The following is a 20,251-nucleotide window of genomic DNA, read 5'->3' as shown; positions in this document are numbered from 1 at the left end:
CAGGAGGAAAAGGCACTCCCAGGACACAGTGTCTCATCACTCATCACTACATCTTTAATAAAGGTGTCATTTATTCTTCATTTAGTACACTAGTACATGCACAATGTGCATATATTGTGCATGTATCCTTCTTTTAGTGTGTTGGAAAATGTATATTTCATGTGGTAAAAAAAAAATTTCATACTTTTGGGTGTCTTGAATGGATTATTTGATTTCAATTATTTCTTATGGGGGAAAATGAATTTGACTTACGATAATTTCGTCTTACGATGTGCTCTCAGGAATGGATTAATATCGTAAGTCGGGGGTCCACTGCATTATATTTGGGGTAGATGTTGAAAGTGTATGGAATAGATAATAAAAAAGATTTATGAAAGAAGATGAGAATTGTAATAGTATGAAGGAGAGATTATTTTCTAGTAAAAGTAGGTCTTGCAGGAATGTATGATGTTACCATGGCTGATGAGCATATTTATAGATGGGGTTGTAAAAGAAGTTAATGCTAGTGTGTTGGGGAGAGGTGTGGGATTAAAATGTAGAGAATCTAATATAAAGTAAGATTTGTCACAGTTGCTTTTAGCTGATGACACTGTGCTTCTGGGAGATTCTGAAGAGAAGTTGAAGAGATTGGTGGATGAATTTGAGGGCATATGTAATAGAAAGAAATTAAAAAGTGAACATATGACAGAGCAAGGTGATGAGGGTAACAAAAAATTTAGGCAATGAAAGATTGGATATCAGACTGGAAGTACGGAGTATGGAGGAAGTGAATGTGTTCAGATATTTGGAAGTGGACTTGTTGGAGGATGGGTCTATGAGAGATGAGGTGAACCTTAGAATTGATTAGAGAAAAAAGGTGGGTGGTGCATTGTGGCATCTGTGGAGACAAAGAATGTTATCCATGGAGACTAAAAGGGGAATGTATGAGATTGTAGTGGTACCAACACTTATATGAGTGTGAAGCATGGGTTGTGAATGTTGCAGCGAGGAGGAGGCTGGAGACAGTGGAGACATGTCTGAGGGTAATGTGTGATGTGAATGTTATGCAGAAAATTCAAAGTTTGAAGATAAGGAGGTGTGGGATTACTAAAAGTATAATACAGGAGGTTGAGGAGGGAGTTGTTGAAGCAGTTTGGAGATTTAGAAAGGATGGAGCAAATTAGGATAACTTGGAGAATGTATAAGTCTGTTGTGGAGGGAAGGCAGAATAGGGGTCACCCTAGGAAAAGTTAAAGGGAGGGGATAAAGGAGGTTTTGTATGTAAGGGGCTTGAACATCCAGCAGGTGTTTTAGATAGGAGTGAGTGGAGGCAAGTAATTTTTATGACATGACATGATGTTAAGTATAAGGCAAGGTAACATTTATGAAGGGATTCAAGGAAACCAGTTACCCAGACTTGAGTCCTGGAGGTGGGAAGTACAATGTCTACACTCTGAAGGAGGGTTGGAAATATTTGCCATTTTGAGGAGCATCTGAACTGTTGTATCGGCACCCCTCTGGCAAGACAGTGATGGTGAAAGAGTTCCTTCTTTTTCATGTCACCTTGCCTCAGTGGGAGATGGCTGGTGTGTTAATAAAATATATAGTATAGTATGACATAGAAAAATATACAGTCATAAGTTTGCATTCTTCCAGTAGTATATTTTGTTAACTTAATCTTTCCCTTACATATATATTTTACAGCTGGATGAATTAATTTCGTTCTAGGTAGTAGGTTGGTAGAGAGCAACCAGCCAGGGAGATGCTACCATTCTGCCAATTGAGTGTGAAACTGTAAATGTTTTACATGATAGTAGGATTGCTGGTGTCTTTTTTCTGTCTCTTAAACATGCAAGATTTCAGGTACGTCTTGCTACTTCTACATATACTTAGGTCACACTACACATACATGTAAAAGCATATATATATACACACCCCTCTGGGTTTTCTTCTATTGTCTTTCTAGTTCTTGTTCTTGTTTATTTCCTCTTATCTCCATGGGGAGAATTCTTCCTCCATAAGCCATGCATGTAAGAGGTGACTAAAATGCCAGGAGTAAGGGGCTAATAACCCCTTCTCCTGTATAAATTACTAAATTTAAAAAGAGAAACTTTCGTTTTTCTCTTTGGGCCACCCTGCCTCGGTGGGATACGGCCGGTTTGTTGAAGAAGAAGAATTAATTTTGTGTAGGTAGTAGGTTGGTAGACAGCAGCCCACCAGGAAGGTACTACGTATTGTCCTTCCAAGGGAGTGTGAAATGGAAGCCTGTAATTGTTTTAGATGATGGTAGGATTGCTGGTGTGTTTATTCTGTCTCATAAACATGCAAGATTTCAGGTACATCTTGCTACTTCTACTTACACTTAGGTCACACTACACTTGCATGTACAAGCATATATATATATATATATATATATATATATATATATATATGTGTGTGTGTGTGTGTGTGTGTGTGTGTGTGTGTGTGTGTGTGTGTGTGTGTGTGTGTGCAACCCTCTGGGATTTTTTTCTATTTTATTACTAGTTCTTGCTCTTGTTTATTTCCTCTCATCTCCATGGGAAAGCGGAACAGAATTCTTCCTCAGTAAGCCATGCGTGTTGTAGGATACTACTAACATGCTGGGAGGAAGGGGCTAGTAATCCCCTTTTCCTGTATACATTATTAAAGTTAAAAAGAGAAACTTTCGTTTTTCTTTTTGGGCCACTTGCTTCAGTGGGATACAGCCGGTTTGTTGAAAGAAGAGATTAATTTTGTAATAAAATTTAAACCAACATTAAATAGATGCACGTTACTTAATCGTAAATCAGTGTTTTTAACAAAAGGCAAACCTATTCTAATGCCTCTCTTAAAGCTATAACCTTAAATACTGTACTCATTTATGTTATCTTTTAACACTAGGTTTACGTGAGCTGAATTTGTGTGGCTGCAGGAGGATCACCGACATTACACTAATCTATGCCTTTCATCTGCGGGAATTACAATACCTTAACCTTTCCTTCTGTCAAGCGGTTTGTATTCTATATCTTTATTTTATCATAATACATATTAAAAATATATTTAATGTTATACTGTATTTTATGCACATATGCACACACACACAAAAACAAAATCTCCAAGTTCCAAATTCTGTACATAATATTCACACCAGTCATCTCTTCACTGCAGTATTTAAAACTCATGCCTCACACACACAATACCTGGTGCATATTCCTTTTTTTGCCTCAGTGGCTAAAGTTCTTTGTCTCCACAGATACCTCGTTGTGTCACCCACCTTTTTTTTCCCCTTGTCAATTCTATTGTTCACGTCATCTTTCAGAGACCCATCCACTGACAGGTCCACTCCCCAAATATCTGAACACATTTACTTCCTCCACACTCATTCTCCATCCAATTTAATATCCAAGCTTTCATTGGCCAGATTTGTGTGTTTATTCTTATTTATACTTATTCTTACATTCACTCTTAATTTCCTTCTTTTAGCATATCCTCCCAAACTCCTTCACCATATTTTGCAACTTCTATTCAAAATCTCCCAAAAGAACCACATCATCAGCTAAAACCAACTGTAACATCTCCCATTTTGTATCTAATATGTTTTCTTTCAATCTCTTCCCACCTGCACCTGCTGTCCTATACTCAAAAACTTCTCTTGTGCACTCTAACACTACAGTGTTAAATCTACTCCATACCTTTTTAACTGCCTCCTCACTACCTATACTCTCTATGGCCCTCCTTTCTCCCAATACCTGTAGTTGCTTATCTTACCCTGATCTCTATTAACTTCACCTCACTCTTACCCACTGTTGACATTCTCATTGTACCCCATCTGCCTCATATTTACACCATAGCTACCACTGAATAATGATCTGATATATCTGTCACCCATCTAAAAAACATGCACATGTAGAAGTCTACCTGTCAACCATTTATCTACTAATTCATGGTCTATAAAACTGTTGTTATTGGAATCAATATTATTATTTTTTTCCTTTAATTATTTGACCATTTGAATTGATGTCACACATGTGTTCATTTTGTTCATATGTAGTTGGCTTAAAAGTACTCAGTAGAGTATGGTAAGAACTGTCTATTTAATAATTGCAATTGGCATTTTGGGAGACTGGAAGTATTCCTCTTAGATGTGTATCCCAGACTGATGCTGTTGCTGTTGTGGCATGAGTGACCCCTTACCACAAGCCTCTGTCTAACTCACCCAGGCAAACAACCCTCACCATAACCCTCTATCCCACACACCTAGGTACCCACCAAGACCCTCCTTCCCACTCTCCTAAGCAACCATCACTCTTATGACAACACTGCCTCTTATGCCACAGTCCCAGTCACTCGCCACTTTCACCACAACACTTCCTCCCAAACTGCAGGCCTGGGCACACACTTAAACCTCATTACAAGCCTCCCTCCCTCCCTCTCACACTGGTAACCACAGATTTATAATCACATGCCCATGCACCCCTGCCCTCATTCACACACTCCCACACCATAAGCCCAGGCACTCAGTTTCCTAAAAACAAAAGACAGTTACTGAAAGCACATGTAAAGAATCTTGTGTTGGATACAGTTTAAAAAATGTCAGAGAGAGAGAATGGAAAGAGTGTTCCATGTATCTCAAACCACTACATTGCTTTTAATTTCAGTGTGAAAAAATCTGATTTGGTATATTATTCCTGGGTAGTAGGTTGGTAGACAGCAACTACCCAGGAAGGTACTACCATCCTGCCAAGTGAGTGTAAAACGAAAGCCTGTAATTGTTTTACATGATGGTAGGATTGATGGTGTCTTTTTTTTCTGTGTCATAAACATGCAAGATTTCAGGTATGTCTTGCTACTTCTGCTTACATTAAGGCCACACTACACATGCCTGTACAAGCATTTATATACACACCCTTCTGGGTTTTCTTCTATTTTTCTTACAAGTTCTTGTTCTTGTTTATTTCCACTTATCTCCCTGGGGAAGTGGAACAGAATTCTTCCTCCGTAAGCCATGGGTGTTGTAAGAGGCAACTAAAATGCCAGGAGCAAGGGGCTAGTAACCCCTTCTCCTGCATATGTTACTAAATGTAAAAGGAGAAACTTAAGTTTTTTCTTTTGGGGCACCCCGCCTCGGTGGGATACAGCCGGTGTGTTGAAAGAAAGAAGATGGTATATTATTGCATTTTCAATCATAATGTAATTTTTAGGGAGAGGGAAAAAGGTTACAAGTACATACTGGATGCTGGAGTCACAAAAAGCTTTCAGTAATTTATCTCATTTGTAAGTTGGTGTCCTCCTATAAGGTTATTTTAGTGATCCTTCAAGGGGAAATATGTTGATGCTGTTGAAGGACTTTGTTGATGCTGTTGAAGGACTTTTAACCAAGAAATTGAAGCTACCCTTCCCTTCCTCAGATCAAATATGATTACCTCTCCCCCCCTCCTCCATTCCTTAGGTGATGCATAACTCTTAAGGGTTTAGCACATTCCCATGAATATTATGTTCATGCTTTTGTATTTGCATGATTCTCCTCGCTTTCTCATTAATTGTTGTAAATATTTTTTAACTAATTCATGGGACACACTTCACAAAAAAATTTGCCTAATATATGGAGGGTAACCACTTTACTATTAAGATTATTTTGTGAATGAATATTAAACATGCATCATTGTTTAAATATGATAAAAATAGAAATCAAACTTCTAGGTTGGGGAGAGTGGACTGGAAGCAATGGCCCGTCACTGCCCAAGTCTTGAGGTGTTGATGCTGGCAGAATGTGGCCAGACTACTGACCAAGTCATACTTGTCATTGCTCATTATCTTAAACGTATCAAGACACTAGATCTACAGGTAGGAATATGCTACATATTTCTTTATAGCAATGAGTGAGCTTTGTCTTCACATAAAGTACTAGTAATGACTCTCTTTCAATAATAGACCAAAAATACACATTGCTCTTATTTCTTGTGATTTTTATGTACTGTTTATAATAAGCAAGAAGCCAGCTTTATTACAGCCTCTTGTGTTACTTGGTATCCTGAGGCTGCAAATGATGTCTTAGACTTTGACAACTTGATGCTAATATAAAAAAAAAAAAGTGTGGACATATCTGTGTATCTTTTTTCTTAAATTAGAGACTTCTGTTTTTGTTTATATGATATTGTCAGTTACTACATTAAAAACCACAATGGTTTTGCTGTACAATAAAATTTTTATAACCACAGTGTAGGCACTTTTTCATTCACAAAAGATTTTAGATTATCATTATCAGTACTAATAGCACTGTATCGATGCCAGTAAACTTTAGTCATTACTTATTTTTATGTTAGTGTTTAGAGTTATTCCACCATTCCTAGCTCTCACATAATTCCTCTTTTCTCTCTTTGATTCATAAGTTTGGATATGCACACAGCACCAAATATTCATAATAATAATTAACCCCTTCTGATGTATAAATTACGAAATTTAAAAAGAGGAACTTAGTTTTTTTTGGGGGGGCCACCCTGCTTTGGTGGGATATGGCTGGTTTGTTAAATGAAGAATAATAATAATATCATTATTTCTACAAGTACATGTACAAGATATACAGGCCTGGCTGACATCAGTAACATATTACTATATAGAAAGCCCCTTGTTATGCAGAGCATTTCGGGCAAATTAGGTCGGTTTTGTCCCAGGATGCGACCCACACCAGTCGACTAACATGCAGGTACCCATTTTACTGATGGGTGAATAGGGACAACAGGTGTAAGGAAATATGCCCAGTGTTTCCACCCTTGCCGGGAATCAAACCAAGGACTCATAAGAACATAAGAAAGGAGGAACACTGCAGGAGGCCTGTTGGCCCATACTAGGCAGGTCCTTTACAATTCATCCCACTAGCAAAACATTTGCCCAACCCAATTTTCAATGCTACCCAAGAAATAAGCTCTGATGTGCAAGTCCCACTCAAATCCAACCCCTCTCACTCATAAGAACATAAGAAAGGAGGAACACTGCAGCAAGCCTGTTGGCCCACACTAGGCAGGTCCCCCACAATTCATCCCACCAACAAAACATCGTGTGTGAAGTGAGAGCTTTGCCTACCAGGCCACGGGCCACAGTGGCTTTGTAACGGTTGTCACATCATGATGATATTTTTTGATGGTGAGATACTATCACTGTTTCTTTGATAACCCATGATGTTTATTGCTTTTTGACTTATTACTACAAGTTCTTAAGTTAAGTGCATTTTAGTTTACTCTGACCTTATATAAAATGTCAAGATATTTGAAGACGGTTACAGTTTGAAATAGTGAAGCTTTGAGTTATTTTCCAGCTTTGCAGTTTTCTCTTCCATTCAGTTAGACAACTTTCATTTAGGCACCTCCCTGGTACCTTCTTCCTCAACTTCTCATAATGTCTATGACATTGTTTCAGTTAACCCGTAAACGGTCCAAATGTATATATACATTTTTTCAACATTTGAAAGTATGTAAAAAAAGTAGATCTTCTTTTTGTTTTTTACATTTGAAAATGTGTAAAAAAAACGTAGATCTACTTTTGTAGCACTACACATGTAAACGTAGATCTGCTTGAACCGTTTACGGGTTAATAGATGGTGGTGTGATTACATGATTACACCATTGTTTATCTAAATCTTCCCAGCTGATTCCTACAGCTCTAACAGCTGTAGTTACCCTATCCCATGGCTTGTTGCTCATTTATTCTCACTCATTATGATAATAGCTGCACTGTGTATAATGTGACTTACTTTTTTTTCTGGGATGTAAAACAGTTTTATAAAAATTAATATATTAAAATTAACTTTATCTCATACACAACAGATAATCAGAAATGTCAAACTTTAATAACATTGTAGTAGGGGCTCTTGATTCAAGAAATTTGAGCTACCCTTTCTTTCCTCAGAATAAACTTGATGGCCTCCCAATTCCCAGGCACTATATGGCCTTTATAATGAAGCAGTGTAGTCAGTAGTTATTAATTTATTTTTTTTGTCAGATGTGTGTGAAGCTGACAGATGATGCTCTGGACAGTCTCAGCAACTGTCACACACTACAGTACCTGGATGTCAGTGGTTGTGAGAAGATGAGCCTCGAGCAGGTGAGATATGTTCAAATGAAAATACCCAGGCTCCTTAATCTCCACCACCGTGGTGTGACGGAGAAAACCACCAATGGAAGTGAGACGGAGAAATTTCCTCCCAAAGCAACTGTGAAGATTCCCTCCCCACCTCCCCTGTTTTCTAAACTTAAAAAGAAAGTATCACGCATATAGAAAATGAAATTCAGGTGTAATTGTAATTTAGTTACGAAAACCTCAACAGGTATTTCTAGATTCAATATCTTTATGTACTGAGTAACAGGTAAACAGTAGAGCCTTTGCTTTTCACACATGTTTATTCTTAGTCATATATGGATGTAAAATATGTGAAAGTAATAACCTTAAATGAGGACAATAAGAAAAATAGGTACACTGTGTAGTAAAACCACAATAACAAGTGAATGTGGCACATTGCATGTTATGTGCTGGTGGTGATAGTAATGTCCAACTTGAGGGTACAGTAGTAAAGAGAGAAGGTAGGTGGAGAAGAAAGGAGACAGTGACACTGAAAGTAACAGTACAACACTGTGCCAACGACACTGTACAATATGTGATCCCCATGCTTTAGTGACACTGTACATCATGTGACCCATGTTTCAGTGACACTACATCATGCAACCCTCATGCTTCAAATGAATGAGAAGTTTCCATTTTTGGCACATTAATTCTACACTTGCACTTACTTGACCACTGAGAACTGAGGAAGGAACAAGACAGTGAAGGAAGAGGATGAGAAATTTGGAGAAGGGAAATTTTAAACAGAAGGGAGAGAAGGATGAGCGAGTTAAGAGGGAATGATACAGTTAATATTGACTTTTCAGCCATAGAACATCCTTGCTTGAGGTGATAGAAGGGTTATCAGCATCATCATCTGTAGGTATAGATATTGTGAGGTTTAAGGCTGCTGGTTGGCTTAACTTAGCAAGGTTTGCAGTCTGAAGAGGTAACACATGTTTTCTGAAAATAGTGAGTAATATGAGGTTGTATTTGAATTATAGTTTCATGCAGATGATCTGAGATAAGTGTACATTCATGATTAATTCTTGTCTCCATGTTGGACATGACTTTTTATCAAGCCATCAGCCATATCACTGAAAGAATACTTTGGAGATGGCTTATTCAGCTCAGTTTTCTGAAGGAACTCCTTGGCTTGGGCTGGCTATATGATACCACTGATCATTTGACTTAGTGAATGAAAATGTATTAAACAGGTGAGATGTCATACATCATTGTATAAAAGAGAAAGGTAATCATCAGAAAAAACATCAGTGGTCTTAAAAAAAAAAATAGTGATTGTTCACAAAAACTGTGGTCGTACACTGACAATAGTCTTGTAAAAAATCTGTGATCAAATATAAAGGCATTGGTTTAACAGAAACCAGTAGTTTTATAAAACAGCAGTAATATTATAAAAATATTCTATTTAGTCTAATAATATAAAGCAGTTGTCATTACAAAAGTGCATCATTTGTACATAATCTAAAATTCATTACTAGTCAAATCCTACAATACTGTCAGAAATGTCCGAGTAGGAGAGCAGTGCAAAGCCATGAATTGCATTTAACAATACTGTACATATTCAAAATTTGTGCCATGTGAAAACCATCAAATTAACCATAATTATATAGAGGGATAGGAGATCGAGGCAAGTCCCTAAAGGCAAATTCCTCAATGCATATTCCAAAACTAATAGCAGAGCAAAAATTAAAAATCACCTAAAAAAAAATTCTGTGAGGCACTAGAGTGGAGAAAAGCCCAGGCGGTGCATTCCACATTACAGTAAATTTGTTTCAGGTCAAAACCAATGTCAGTCAAAAAAAAAATATAGGATTGGCCTGAGCTTTAACCATGCCCCAGGACAAATGATCCTCAGAATTGACTGCAGGTATATAAGAGAATGGGGCAATTTCAGTCAGGCGCAGTCAGCGATACAAACCTAAAACTCACTTCACATCAGGAATGAGACAGGTGGGGAAGGGGGGAAAGCAACAAGGTTTGAGATGAGGCATAGAAGGGTAGCTCTAATTTCTTGGCTCAAGAGTCCTTCACCATCATCAAAACACCTTGAAGGAACTGTGAAATATAAACTAAGCCTTGCAACATTTTTCCATTCATATTCATTCTGGTTAGAAGATTTTGTCCCATTTATAAAACAAGTTTTTATAGTTCCTATATTAAAATCATTATCATTACACAAATTGAAACACACTGCTAAAGATCCCTTCAAGGCAGTGCCTTGATGTTCATGAAGGGTTCTTGTTCCAAGGAATTTGCTTTACACTTTCCTGTAATCAAACATGATTACTTTTTATTCCCCTGGCGCTGTGTGATGCCCAGGGACCTAGCACTTTCGCATAATTATACAGTAAACTCTTATAACATGCAGGATACATTCCTGAAAATTAGCACCTTACAGAAATTAGTGGTACATATGTGAAGTGAAAAATGTATGGGAAAACTAGGGTTATGTTTCTGAGACCTCCAAATTTGGTAGGTTTGGAGGCAGATTTTCATTTGTTTACACAAAATCACTCTATGCATTGTGGCTTTGTTTGAGAATTTTCTATAATGATAATAGTTCTCCATTCTAAAACTGTGTAAATACTTGAATTTTTAATTTTGTAAAATAGTAATAAATAAAACTTCCACTTTAAAAAGTCAGGAATAGTACCCATGTTAAATAACATTTGAAGCAAGACTTACCGACAATTATTGCTATTATGTGCCGAGCCAGTGAAAGGTTTGCTCTGCATGTAATGTCTTTCTTCCATATATTAAATAACTAGTAATCAATGATGCTGATTACTCTCTGCATATCTATAAAACATTAGCAAATTAAATTAGTCGAGCATTTTAGACAAGCTGTTCCTTTACTTAATGTTCTTTTATAAAAAAAAATGAGAGTGGATTCTTGGTATTAAGATTAAGCAGATGATATTTCCATAGAATTTTATAGGAATAATAGATTCGGCTCATTTTCAAAACTTTCTCCCCTTCTGAGTCAATTTGGAATTTTTTGAGGTTGACACCTCTATCTACCCTATTCACCATACTATGTAAATTTTGTGTGTGTGTGTGTCTGTCTGTCTGTGTCTGTCTGTTTATGTATAGACAGCCAACTTGTTGAAAAAAAAAATATGTATATATATATATATATACATATATATATTTTTTTTTTTTTTTTTTCAACAAGTCGGCCGTCTCCCACCGAGGCAGGGTGACCCAAAAAAAAAGAAAGAAAATCCCCATAAAGAAAATACTTTCATCATCATTCAACACTTTCACCACACACACACATTATCACTGCTTTTGCAGAGGTGCTCAGAATACAACAGTTTAGAAGCATATACGTATAGAGATACACAACATATCCCTCCAAACTGCCAATATCCCAAACCCCTCCTTTAAAGTGCAGGCATTGTACTTCCCATTTCCAGGACTCAAGTCCGACTATATGAAAATAACCGGTTTCCCTGAATCCCTTCACTAAATATTACCCGATAAAGAAGAAATGCTTTCATAAAGTTTTTCTTCTTTTTACATTTAGTAATTTATACAGGAGAAGGGGTTATTAGCCCCTTGCTCCCAGCATTTTAGTCACCTCATACAACACACTTAGCTTTTAGAGGAAGGAGTCTTCTCCACTTCCCCATGGAGTATATATTTTTTTGTTGAATATATATTTCTGTGAAAACAAAACGTTAATTTTTAAAAAATTTGTAAGTGAATTTCACTGCAGCTGTTTGAATAAGTAATAGCTGTTTGCTTTTGTGTCACATATATTTAAGGATATTGTGATTGTTTATTACTGTAAACTTACAGTACTTGGTTTATGTATCTTTTAATCATGATACATAACCAAGTGAACTTGCATGTGCCAGAACATACAACAATGTTCAAGATTTCTTTTATCAGGAATAAGCAATATATTTGGACAGTGTTGAAATGTGTTTGAGAGTTGGCTTAGATGAGCCAGTCACTTAATAATAATTATAAAAATATGGCCAACTTGATAAAAAAAAAAACTGTAGTATAATTAATTTAGTGCTAAACCATTATGGGTCATATGGCACTGCAGCCACATATTAGTTAAAGGATATTTATTCACATTATTTTTTCATACTAAATTTATAATGGTTAAAAAAAATGTGAGCAGCTTTTGAGAATCTTTATTGACAAGCAATATATTATATGGTTATTTATGATAATAGCAGTTTAATCTTCTTTTTACATGTAGTTTTATCAGCAAGTACTGAGCTAGTAAATACTTTTATGAAATATGTGCATTGTCTTGACACTTCATTGATAATATCATTAAAAAAGGTAAAAATGTATTAAATACTTTTTTAAATTCAATACATATTTTAGGTTGTACAGTTCATTAACAATTTAGTTTGCATAGTGTTATCAAAAATATTAATTACAAACATAATTATTAATAATGCTAAAGGATACCAAAATATAAAAATATGAAATTCTATTATTAACGTTCATAATGCATTTGAACATACAGTACAAAAAAGATGTTGCTAATGTAATTTTAAATATAAAAGTTTATGTACATACTTTGTGGATGTCTTGTAAATATTTTGGATGTGTGTCTTCACTCACTGGTTTATGGTTCTGGGGGTCAATTTTCAGCTTTTTGTCTCCACATATGATTGACTTCACAAGTTTACTGTTTCGTTGGCTCTGGCACGTTTATTCTTAAAACTGTGTTCGGTGTTTGCTTCCACTTCCTGACCGCATTGAGGTTGAAAAAATGCTTCTGTAATTTTCCACTCTCAGTCTTCAAATAACATATTCTTGTTTGCCCCATCAAGATGATCCTAGAAAGGGAAAGTTAGTTATGATTCCTTGGTCTATCCACTCTTGAAGGATGAATAGATCAAAACATGTAAGTTTCATCACCAGTTTGTGGGTTAGTTATTCCACCTTTGTGTGTTTGTATACAAAAGTTGTGATAGTATGTAGAGTGCACAGATAAGTAATCATTAATTGTTGCCACTGTAAGCTGTTAAGGCAAAGTATAAGATTTTAGTGTACAGTATTATGTATAAACCTCAAAAGAAATATGTTAGTAATGAGTCTGAATTCCTTGCTTGTGCCTTATACCATATAAATTATTTTCAAACAGTTTAAAGCCACATGTGTTATAGATGTTATGTGTAAAGAAATCTTTCATTAATAGACCAGCACACTGTTACATGGGGTTGTAAGTCACAATTTACTATAGTATAGGATAATCGTCTTTTGACATGTAAGTGTACTGTAATGACAAATATCTGACAAGTCACCAAATGTGCATGGTAAATGGTATCCAGGTAATTAGGACTAAACTTAATTTCTCTCAAATAGTGCCACTGTCAGTGGACAAAGCTGATTGGTCCCTCCAGCTTTGACTTTCCCTTTAACATGTGCCTCTTCCCTGCCATTTGGGGCTGCATGACCCCTTTGAGTTTCTTGCTTTCTGTTGTAATAATTGATTAATGAATTAAAATTTGAGCTTGTCTGATATTAGTAAAGGTGGTTTACAAAGTCACAGTAAAAGATGAAATTTTTGATAAGGTTAATAATTTAAGGTTTTTATGTAGCAGGATTTGTCCTTATACCCTGGTAAAAAAGAGTGTTGCAGCTGTTATAACTGACATTTAGTTTCTCATATTGAAGTGTCCATTAATGTTACTTGAACTTATTATTACTGATGTAAGAACGTGTTATTAGAGTCATGATGCATATATGTTGATTCCACTATTTATGTGAAACCTACAAATACTGTACACTTGTATAAAATTGACTGAAGTGCTGTATGTACATATTGTATATACAGTACTGTACTTCAGTACTGTATATACAGTACTGTACTTCAGTACTGTATATACATATAGCAACTAAAAAAAATTATTTATATACACAGCCATGTAATTTATACTAAGCACCTAAATTCATATTGTTGTGAAATATAGTATGTATATATTGAGAAATAGTTAGGGTGAAATCTTATATCTAAATTATTTCCTTTATATTCTTAAGTACAGAAAGAAATTTGTCTTAATCATAGCTTATTTATTTTGCTGTAATGTACATTCATTCACCCTTAATGTTGTTAGTTTACCTGTCATGGAAAATCTCGACATGGGTCTTGAACAATTTCTTTTCTGATCTAATTACTCTGTCTCCCAGTAAAGGAAGATGATGACTTGTAAATACTGGTTGCTTTATGGGGTTTATGGCCTATCAACTATACAAGAGTCATTAAGACTGAGTATACCTCACATACACACATATATACATGTACAGTATATAGCATGCTCAGTAATAATCCACATGGAGATAAACATGGAAAATACAGTTGGTCTGTATGTTTGGACCTCCAACCAGAGTTTGCTTCAGCGGATACAAAAAACGTGACGTGGAAACATGTTTATATAGGGAGGGTGTGCCCCGCAGGTGTGCAAGTAAGTGTAGAGTGTCAAGTCTGGATCATCAGGTCAGACAGCAGGATAGTGTAGAGAGTTGGGGAAGGAAGTGGGCAAGTGTGCTTCCTGACCTGATGCTATGCATGAAGTCGGGAAGCAGGCGAGTGTAAGGAGTCAGGTCAGGAAGAAGGCGAGTGTGGAGCATCAGGCCAGGAAACGGGCAATTGTGGAACATTGGTCAGGAAGAAGGCAAGTGTGGAGCATCAGGTCAGGAAGCAGGCGAGTGTAGAGCATCAGGCGAGGAAGGTGAGTATGGAGAATTAGGTCAGGAAGAGGGCAAGTGTGGAGCATCAGGTCAGGAAGCATGCGAGTGTCGAGCATCAGGTCAGGAAGAGAGCAAGTGTGGAGCATCAGGTCAACAAGCAGGTGACTGGAACCAAATTCTGACTTTAGTAAATGGCCTCACTATACTTTGTTATTCTAAATTCAATACTGGCATTTTGAATTATATTTGATTCTGGTATGAACCTCTTGAGGGCAAATTTTGAAACATCTGGTTTTCAGTGTCCCTGTGAAAAATTTTAATTTGGTATAGTGTCTGCGAGAGCCAATTCTACAATTTTTTTTTTGTAGTTGCAGTGTGATTTGTGTGATAGCAGCAGCTTCCCAGTGAATATTGTGGTTAATATTGAAAGATTGTTGAACTCTTGCCATGACAAATCTCCCTCGTATTCAGTGATCCTCATTGATAACATACTTGAATGGACTCTTTGCATCATAAATTTTTGTTATCTTGTGTACTAGTTGTGTTACTAAGAAAAGTAATACCCCAATTGGTTAGGTTAGAAAGTGATTATATTAGTCATTTGTTAGGACAGTTCAAGGTTCCTTTCGTTGAGTTGTGATTTACAGGAGGGCCCCTCTTATACAGGTTAGGTTCCGGGCTACCACTGTAAAGCGAAACATAGCCTTTTCACTTTCAAATGCATATAAAAGCCTGATAACATGTTTACACTGTCATATATTAAGTGAGCAATAGAGCTAGGCCTCAAAAATGCATTTACAGTACACACATTATTTACCTTAAAATGTTTTTGTACTTAGCATATAGTGAGTGGTGAATATATTCATTGTAGTTAGCCTGAATAAATGAAGAATGGGTATAATTGAAAACCACTGTACTAGCGAAATGCTATAAAGCAAAGTGCTGTGAAGCGGGACCCTCCTGCACTGGAGTAGAGTCTTTGGGAAATAAGATTGTATAATAGTTTGTATTTACTTTTTCACTTTGATGAACCACTCAGGGTTTTGAGATTTTTGCTCTGAGGATTTTTTTCTTGGTCCAATTTCGATGGGCTGCACATTCTCAGTACATGTAAAAATATGCTTGAGATGGTACTTTTTTTGTTTTCGTTTTTTCATTTATAGTGAATGGTAACTATAGAAGTGGGCATAGTTGGCAGCGTGAGTAGTTTTCCTGTAAAACTGAAAATTCAATGTGATCATTGTTTCTGGTAATTAAGAAGTCTATCAAGGAGTGATAGTTTGTTTCCCATTCAACCTTGAAATGTATAGAAGGAACAATTTAGTTAAGTTTCTTAAAGAATGTGTCAGAACTGTCCCATATGGTTGAGAGAATGAACCATACGTGCTTCCAATTAGTGGTCGAAATATACAGATCAACATTATTTTCTCTGTCTGTCTCCATGTGGGTTATTAGCATCAATGTGTTCATTACATACAATTACCGATATAATGATGTATATATCCTTGTGGGTGCTGTGCATTTCATTTACAGACTGAGATATGAATTAGTGTGTAGAGCATTATTTAAGGTTGAATGATTATATATTAAATAAATTTAATATTTAAAATTAAACAAAAATTTTAAGTAGGGTATTTATACTTCAAGAGGCAGGTATGACTTATTGCAAGAAAAAACAATACAGATGCTGTTGATTTAACAGGCGTATATATATGTTAGGTTCCTTCCAGGGTAGTCTTGATGCTGTTGAAGAGCTCTTGGTTCAGAGAATTGGTTCTACACTTTCCTTCCTCAGATCTAACCTGATTCCCTCTCATTTCCCAGGTGTTGTATGACCCCTATGAATTTAGCACTTCCTCATGAATGTATTTTCATGGGGAGGCACTAGGCCTGTAGAGGTCATACAGTGGCTGGGGAGTATGAAGAAATCAGGTTTGTGCCAAGGAAGGAAAATACAGGTACAATTTCTTAAAGCAAGAGGCCCTCACCAGCATCAAGGCTCCGTCCTTGTGGGGGCAATAACCTCTGGTTCACAAATGGCAATCAATATTTGTGATCATGGTCAGAAAAATAAAACTCAGTTATTTCTGTAATGTGGTTCTATTTATATTACTATTAAGATTTTGTTTAATGGTAATCCATGGAACAAGTTCATTTATATTAAGCCAAAGACATAAGCTATAGAACAAGCTTTAATTGGCGAGTACCCAAGTCATTGAAGTGTGAGAAATCTAAGGTCATGTGTCAAGGTTCCTGGGACTATTCCCAGGTTAGTAACGGTCTGCATAATGTGTGTGCTAGAGTCTGGTGCCCTCGTGGTTTAGCGCTTCTTTTTTATAATAATAATAGAAGTCTGGCTAAACAAAATACCATGGTTTTGATTAATGGTATTTTGTGTTATGGTTCTGTGTTTAACTTACCTCCTCCCTCTCAGATGCTGGGTCACCCAAACGTGGTGATGAGAGTCATTTGTACCTAGAGATAGGGAACCTTCTCTTTGGGAGTGTTACCACCCTCCTCTCAGGGTGCTTGCCTAAAAACCCAAACCAAGCATTCCTTTTGGCGGATAGTTGCCCTTTCATTGAACTGTGCTGTCACCGATATTAGTAGACATTCTTTATTCGTTCGCCGCCCCTGTTTGCTCCGTCCCTTTTCTCTTCGCCTACATTCACTCTTGTCTTCCCTTCAGTTACCACCTTTATATGTTCATGTAGCATCTCACTTTTCCCTACCCCCCTGGGAAGTTCCAGCTGTTCAGGTCTGTTCTTTCTCACTCCCTTGCTCGAAAGCTCAACTGCCTACGGTGGCTTCCCGCTCTCTTTTTCTTGATCACTTCCACTCCCATTCTCATGCCACCGCTGTGTACACAGATGGCTCTAAGTCTTCAGACGGCATCGGATTCGCAGCAGTGTTTCCGGACAACGTCGTGCGGGTGCATTTACTATCTTCAGCTAGCATTTTTACTGCTGAACTGTATGCCATTCTTGCAGCACTTATTCGTATCGCATCTATGCCTGTGTCATCATTTGTAGTAGTCTCAGACTCCCTTAGTGCTCTACAGGCTATACGAAAATTTGATACATCTCATCCCCTAGTTCTCCGTATCCAACTTTGGCTACGCCGTATCTCTACCAAACATAAAGATATTGTTTTTTGTTGGGTCCCTGGTCATGTCGACGTACAGGGCAATGAACAGGCAGACACTGCTGCGCGGTCAGCAGTGCATGACCTACCAATTTCCTATCGAGGTGTTCCATTTCTGGACTATTTTGCTGCAATAGCTACCCACCTTCGCACCCGTTGGCAACAACGTTGGTCAACTCTGCTCGGTAACAAACTTCATTCTATTAAACCGAGCATAGGTTACTGGCCGTCTTCTTGTCATCAGTGCCGAGGTTGGGAGACCACTCTCTCCCGCCTTCGCATTGGCCACACTCGTCTTACTCATGGGTATCTCATGGAGAGGCACCCTGTTCCTCTCTGTGAGCAGTGTCAAGTTCCAGTATCGATTAGCCACATTCTGTTAGACTGCCCTCTCTATCAACGAGCACGCAGAATTTACCTCCAACGTCGTCTTCGTTCTACTACTCTCTCTTTACCTTCCCTTCTTGCTGATGGACCCTCCTTTAATCCTGACTCTCTTATTGACTTCTTGACAACGACTGATTTACTCCACAAACTCTGATGATACTTTTTGCACTCCCCTCAGCCACTTTCTAGTTCAGTCTCTTGCTGCCCTTTACCCTTTCACCATCCACTACCCCGCTGTTATCCGTAACCTATTACTCATCCATCTCCCTTTTGCCACCTGATGCCCTCGCTTCCTTCCTGCCCTGCAGCGCTGTATAGTCCTTGTGGCTTAGCGCTTCTTTTTTTATTATAATAATAATAATAATGTGCTGACACTTGTGGCCAGCAACATAGAACAAGTAATGGATTACAGAAGTGAAAAATACATTTAAAAGTTTTACTTGCTTAACTGCTTTGTAGTTATAATTCACATATTAAGAGTAAACTAGTCATAAGGAGTTACTAATGATAGTGTAAAGTTGAGTAACCAAAGTGTGCTGGCTGTACACTGTTATTAGAGACACGCCCCTCAAGGAAGGTTCCTTGATGTTGGTGAGGGGCTCTTGATTTAGGGAATTGGATCTGTGCTCCAGTTCCCCGAATTAAGCCTGAATGCCTTCCACATATCCCCCCCCCCAGGTGCTGTATAATCCTCCGGGTTTAGCGCTTCCCCCTTGATTATAATAATAATAATATTAGAGACACTTCAACACCTCTCACTATATCAGCAATGTTTCCTGTGAGAAGAATGAGATGGTTGTCTGACTGTCCTTTTTGAGTGTGGAAAGCATTTTCTGGGCAGATGAAGTGTGATGAAAAACGTAACTTGCTGTCACTAATGCCATTTTGCACTTACAGGTATTTGGGGTTGCAGATTATGTTGGTTCTTAAGAAGCCAATCAGACCTTTGGAATTTCTGTTGTGAAGAGAAGAAATGTACGAGGTTCTTGATGGCTGGTTCAAAGTTGACAAGAATGACCTAGTACATTTCTTATCATGCCATGAATCCTACAGAATCTGCAGCCCCAAATACCTGTAAGAGAAGTGTGGCATTATTAATGACTAACCAATTTGTATTTTCCTATACACTTCATCTGGAGTTGCAGACCCGATAATACTTTTCACACAGAGAGAGGACAAAGAATTCGGTAAACATCTCATTCTAACCACAGGAATCGCTTCAAAAACAAGATATATCACCAAACCAAGACACAACTGAGTAAAAATCAGTGCAGAGTCTGCATCATTCCTGCACTGGATTTGATAGACAACACATCAAGATGACAGTTTAAACACCAGAATACAGGAAGCAGACATTACAGCATTGCACTGTATCAAGCTTATTATCAAGAGGACAGGACCAGCAAACGATGGTTAGAAACATTATTAGTATGCAACTCCATTAAGTAAAACCAGGGGGAGGGGAGGGGCTTTTAACCTGGTTTAAACTTGTGTGAGACACGTATATATGAAATGGTAGGCATTATCAACAAGTTGATGAATAAGATATGTGCAATACTTTACTAAAAACGTTTTGCATTTACAGTAGGTGCAGCGCTGTATGACCCCTGTGGGTTCAGCGCTTAACTATGTTGTAATTATATACAGGAGGCCTTGGCAAATATAAAATCAGAGACAGTAGAGGTAATTTTGAAGTGATCAGTCCCCCAGCCTTGGTAAGACCAAACCTAGAGCAGAGATATGTAGCCAGACCTTATGTAGGGAAAGACATGAGGTGTATTATTATTATAATCAAAAAGAAGCGCTAAGCCACAAGGGCCGACATGAGGTGTAGCAGTTATAGTTCATGCTAAATAACTTAGCATGATCTGGCTACACTCATCTGTGATGTTGCCTCTAGCTACTACACCTCGCTTCTGTTCCTATGTAAGTTCTAGCTACATGTCTCTATGTTTATAAC

The 20,251-nt window shown here is 37.4% G+C and overlaps 1 protein-coding gene across 3 annotated transcripts in view; it reads left to right on the top strand.

Annotated features, from left to right (window-relative positions):
* The window catches only part of LOC128696128 (F-box/LRR-repeat protein 2), a 78,569-nt gene extending 61,716 nt beyond the window's left edge, over positions 1-16,853 (top strand). For all 3 annotated transcript variants that reach the window (XM_053787217.2, XM_053787216.2, XM_053787220.2), the window contains 3 exons: positions 2,881-2,990; positions 5,680-5,823; positions 7,975-16,853. In XM_053787217.2, coding sequence (XP_053643192.1) covers positions 2,881-2,990; positions 5,680-5,823; positions 7,975-8,250 — 530 coding nt within the window. In that variant the 3' untranslated portion in view covers positions 8,251-16,853. The remainder of the gene's footprint in view (positions 1-2,880; positions 2,991-5,679; positions 5,824-7,974) is intronic.
* Positions 16,854-20,251: the final 3,398 nt, after the last annotated feature.

Source organism: Cherax quadricarinatus, chromosome 48, assembly GCF_038502225.1.
Source record: "Cherax quadricarinatus isolate ZL_2023a chromosome 48, ASM3850222v1, whole genome shotgun sequence".
NCBI lineage: Eukaryota > Metazoa > Arthropoda > Malacostraca > Decapoda > Parastacidae > Cherax > Cherax quadricarinatus.
This window is presented reverse-complemented; position numbering and strand designations above follow the sequence as displayed.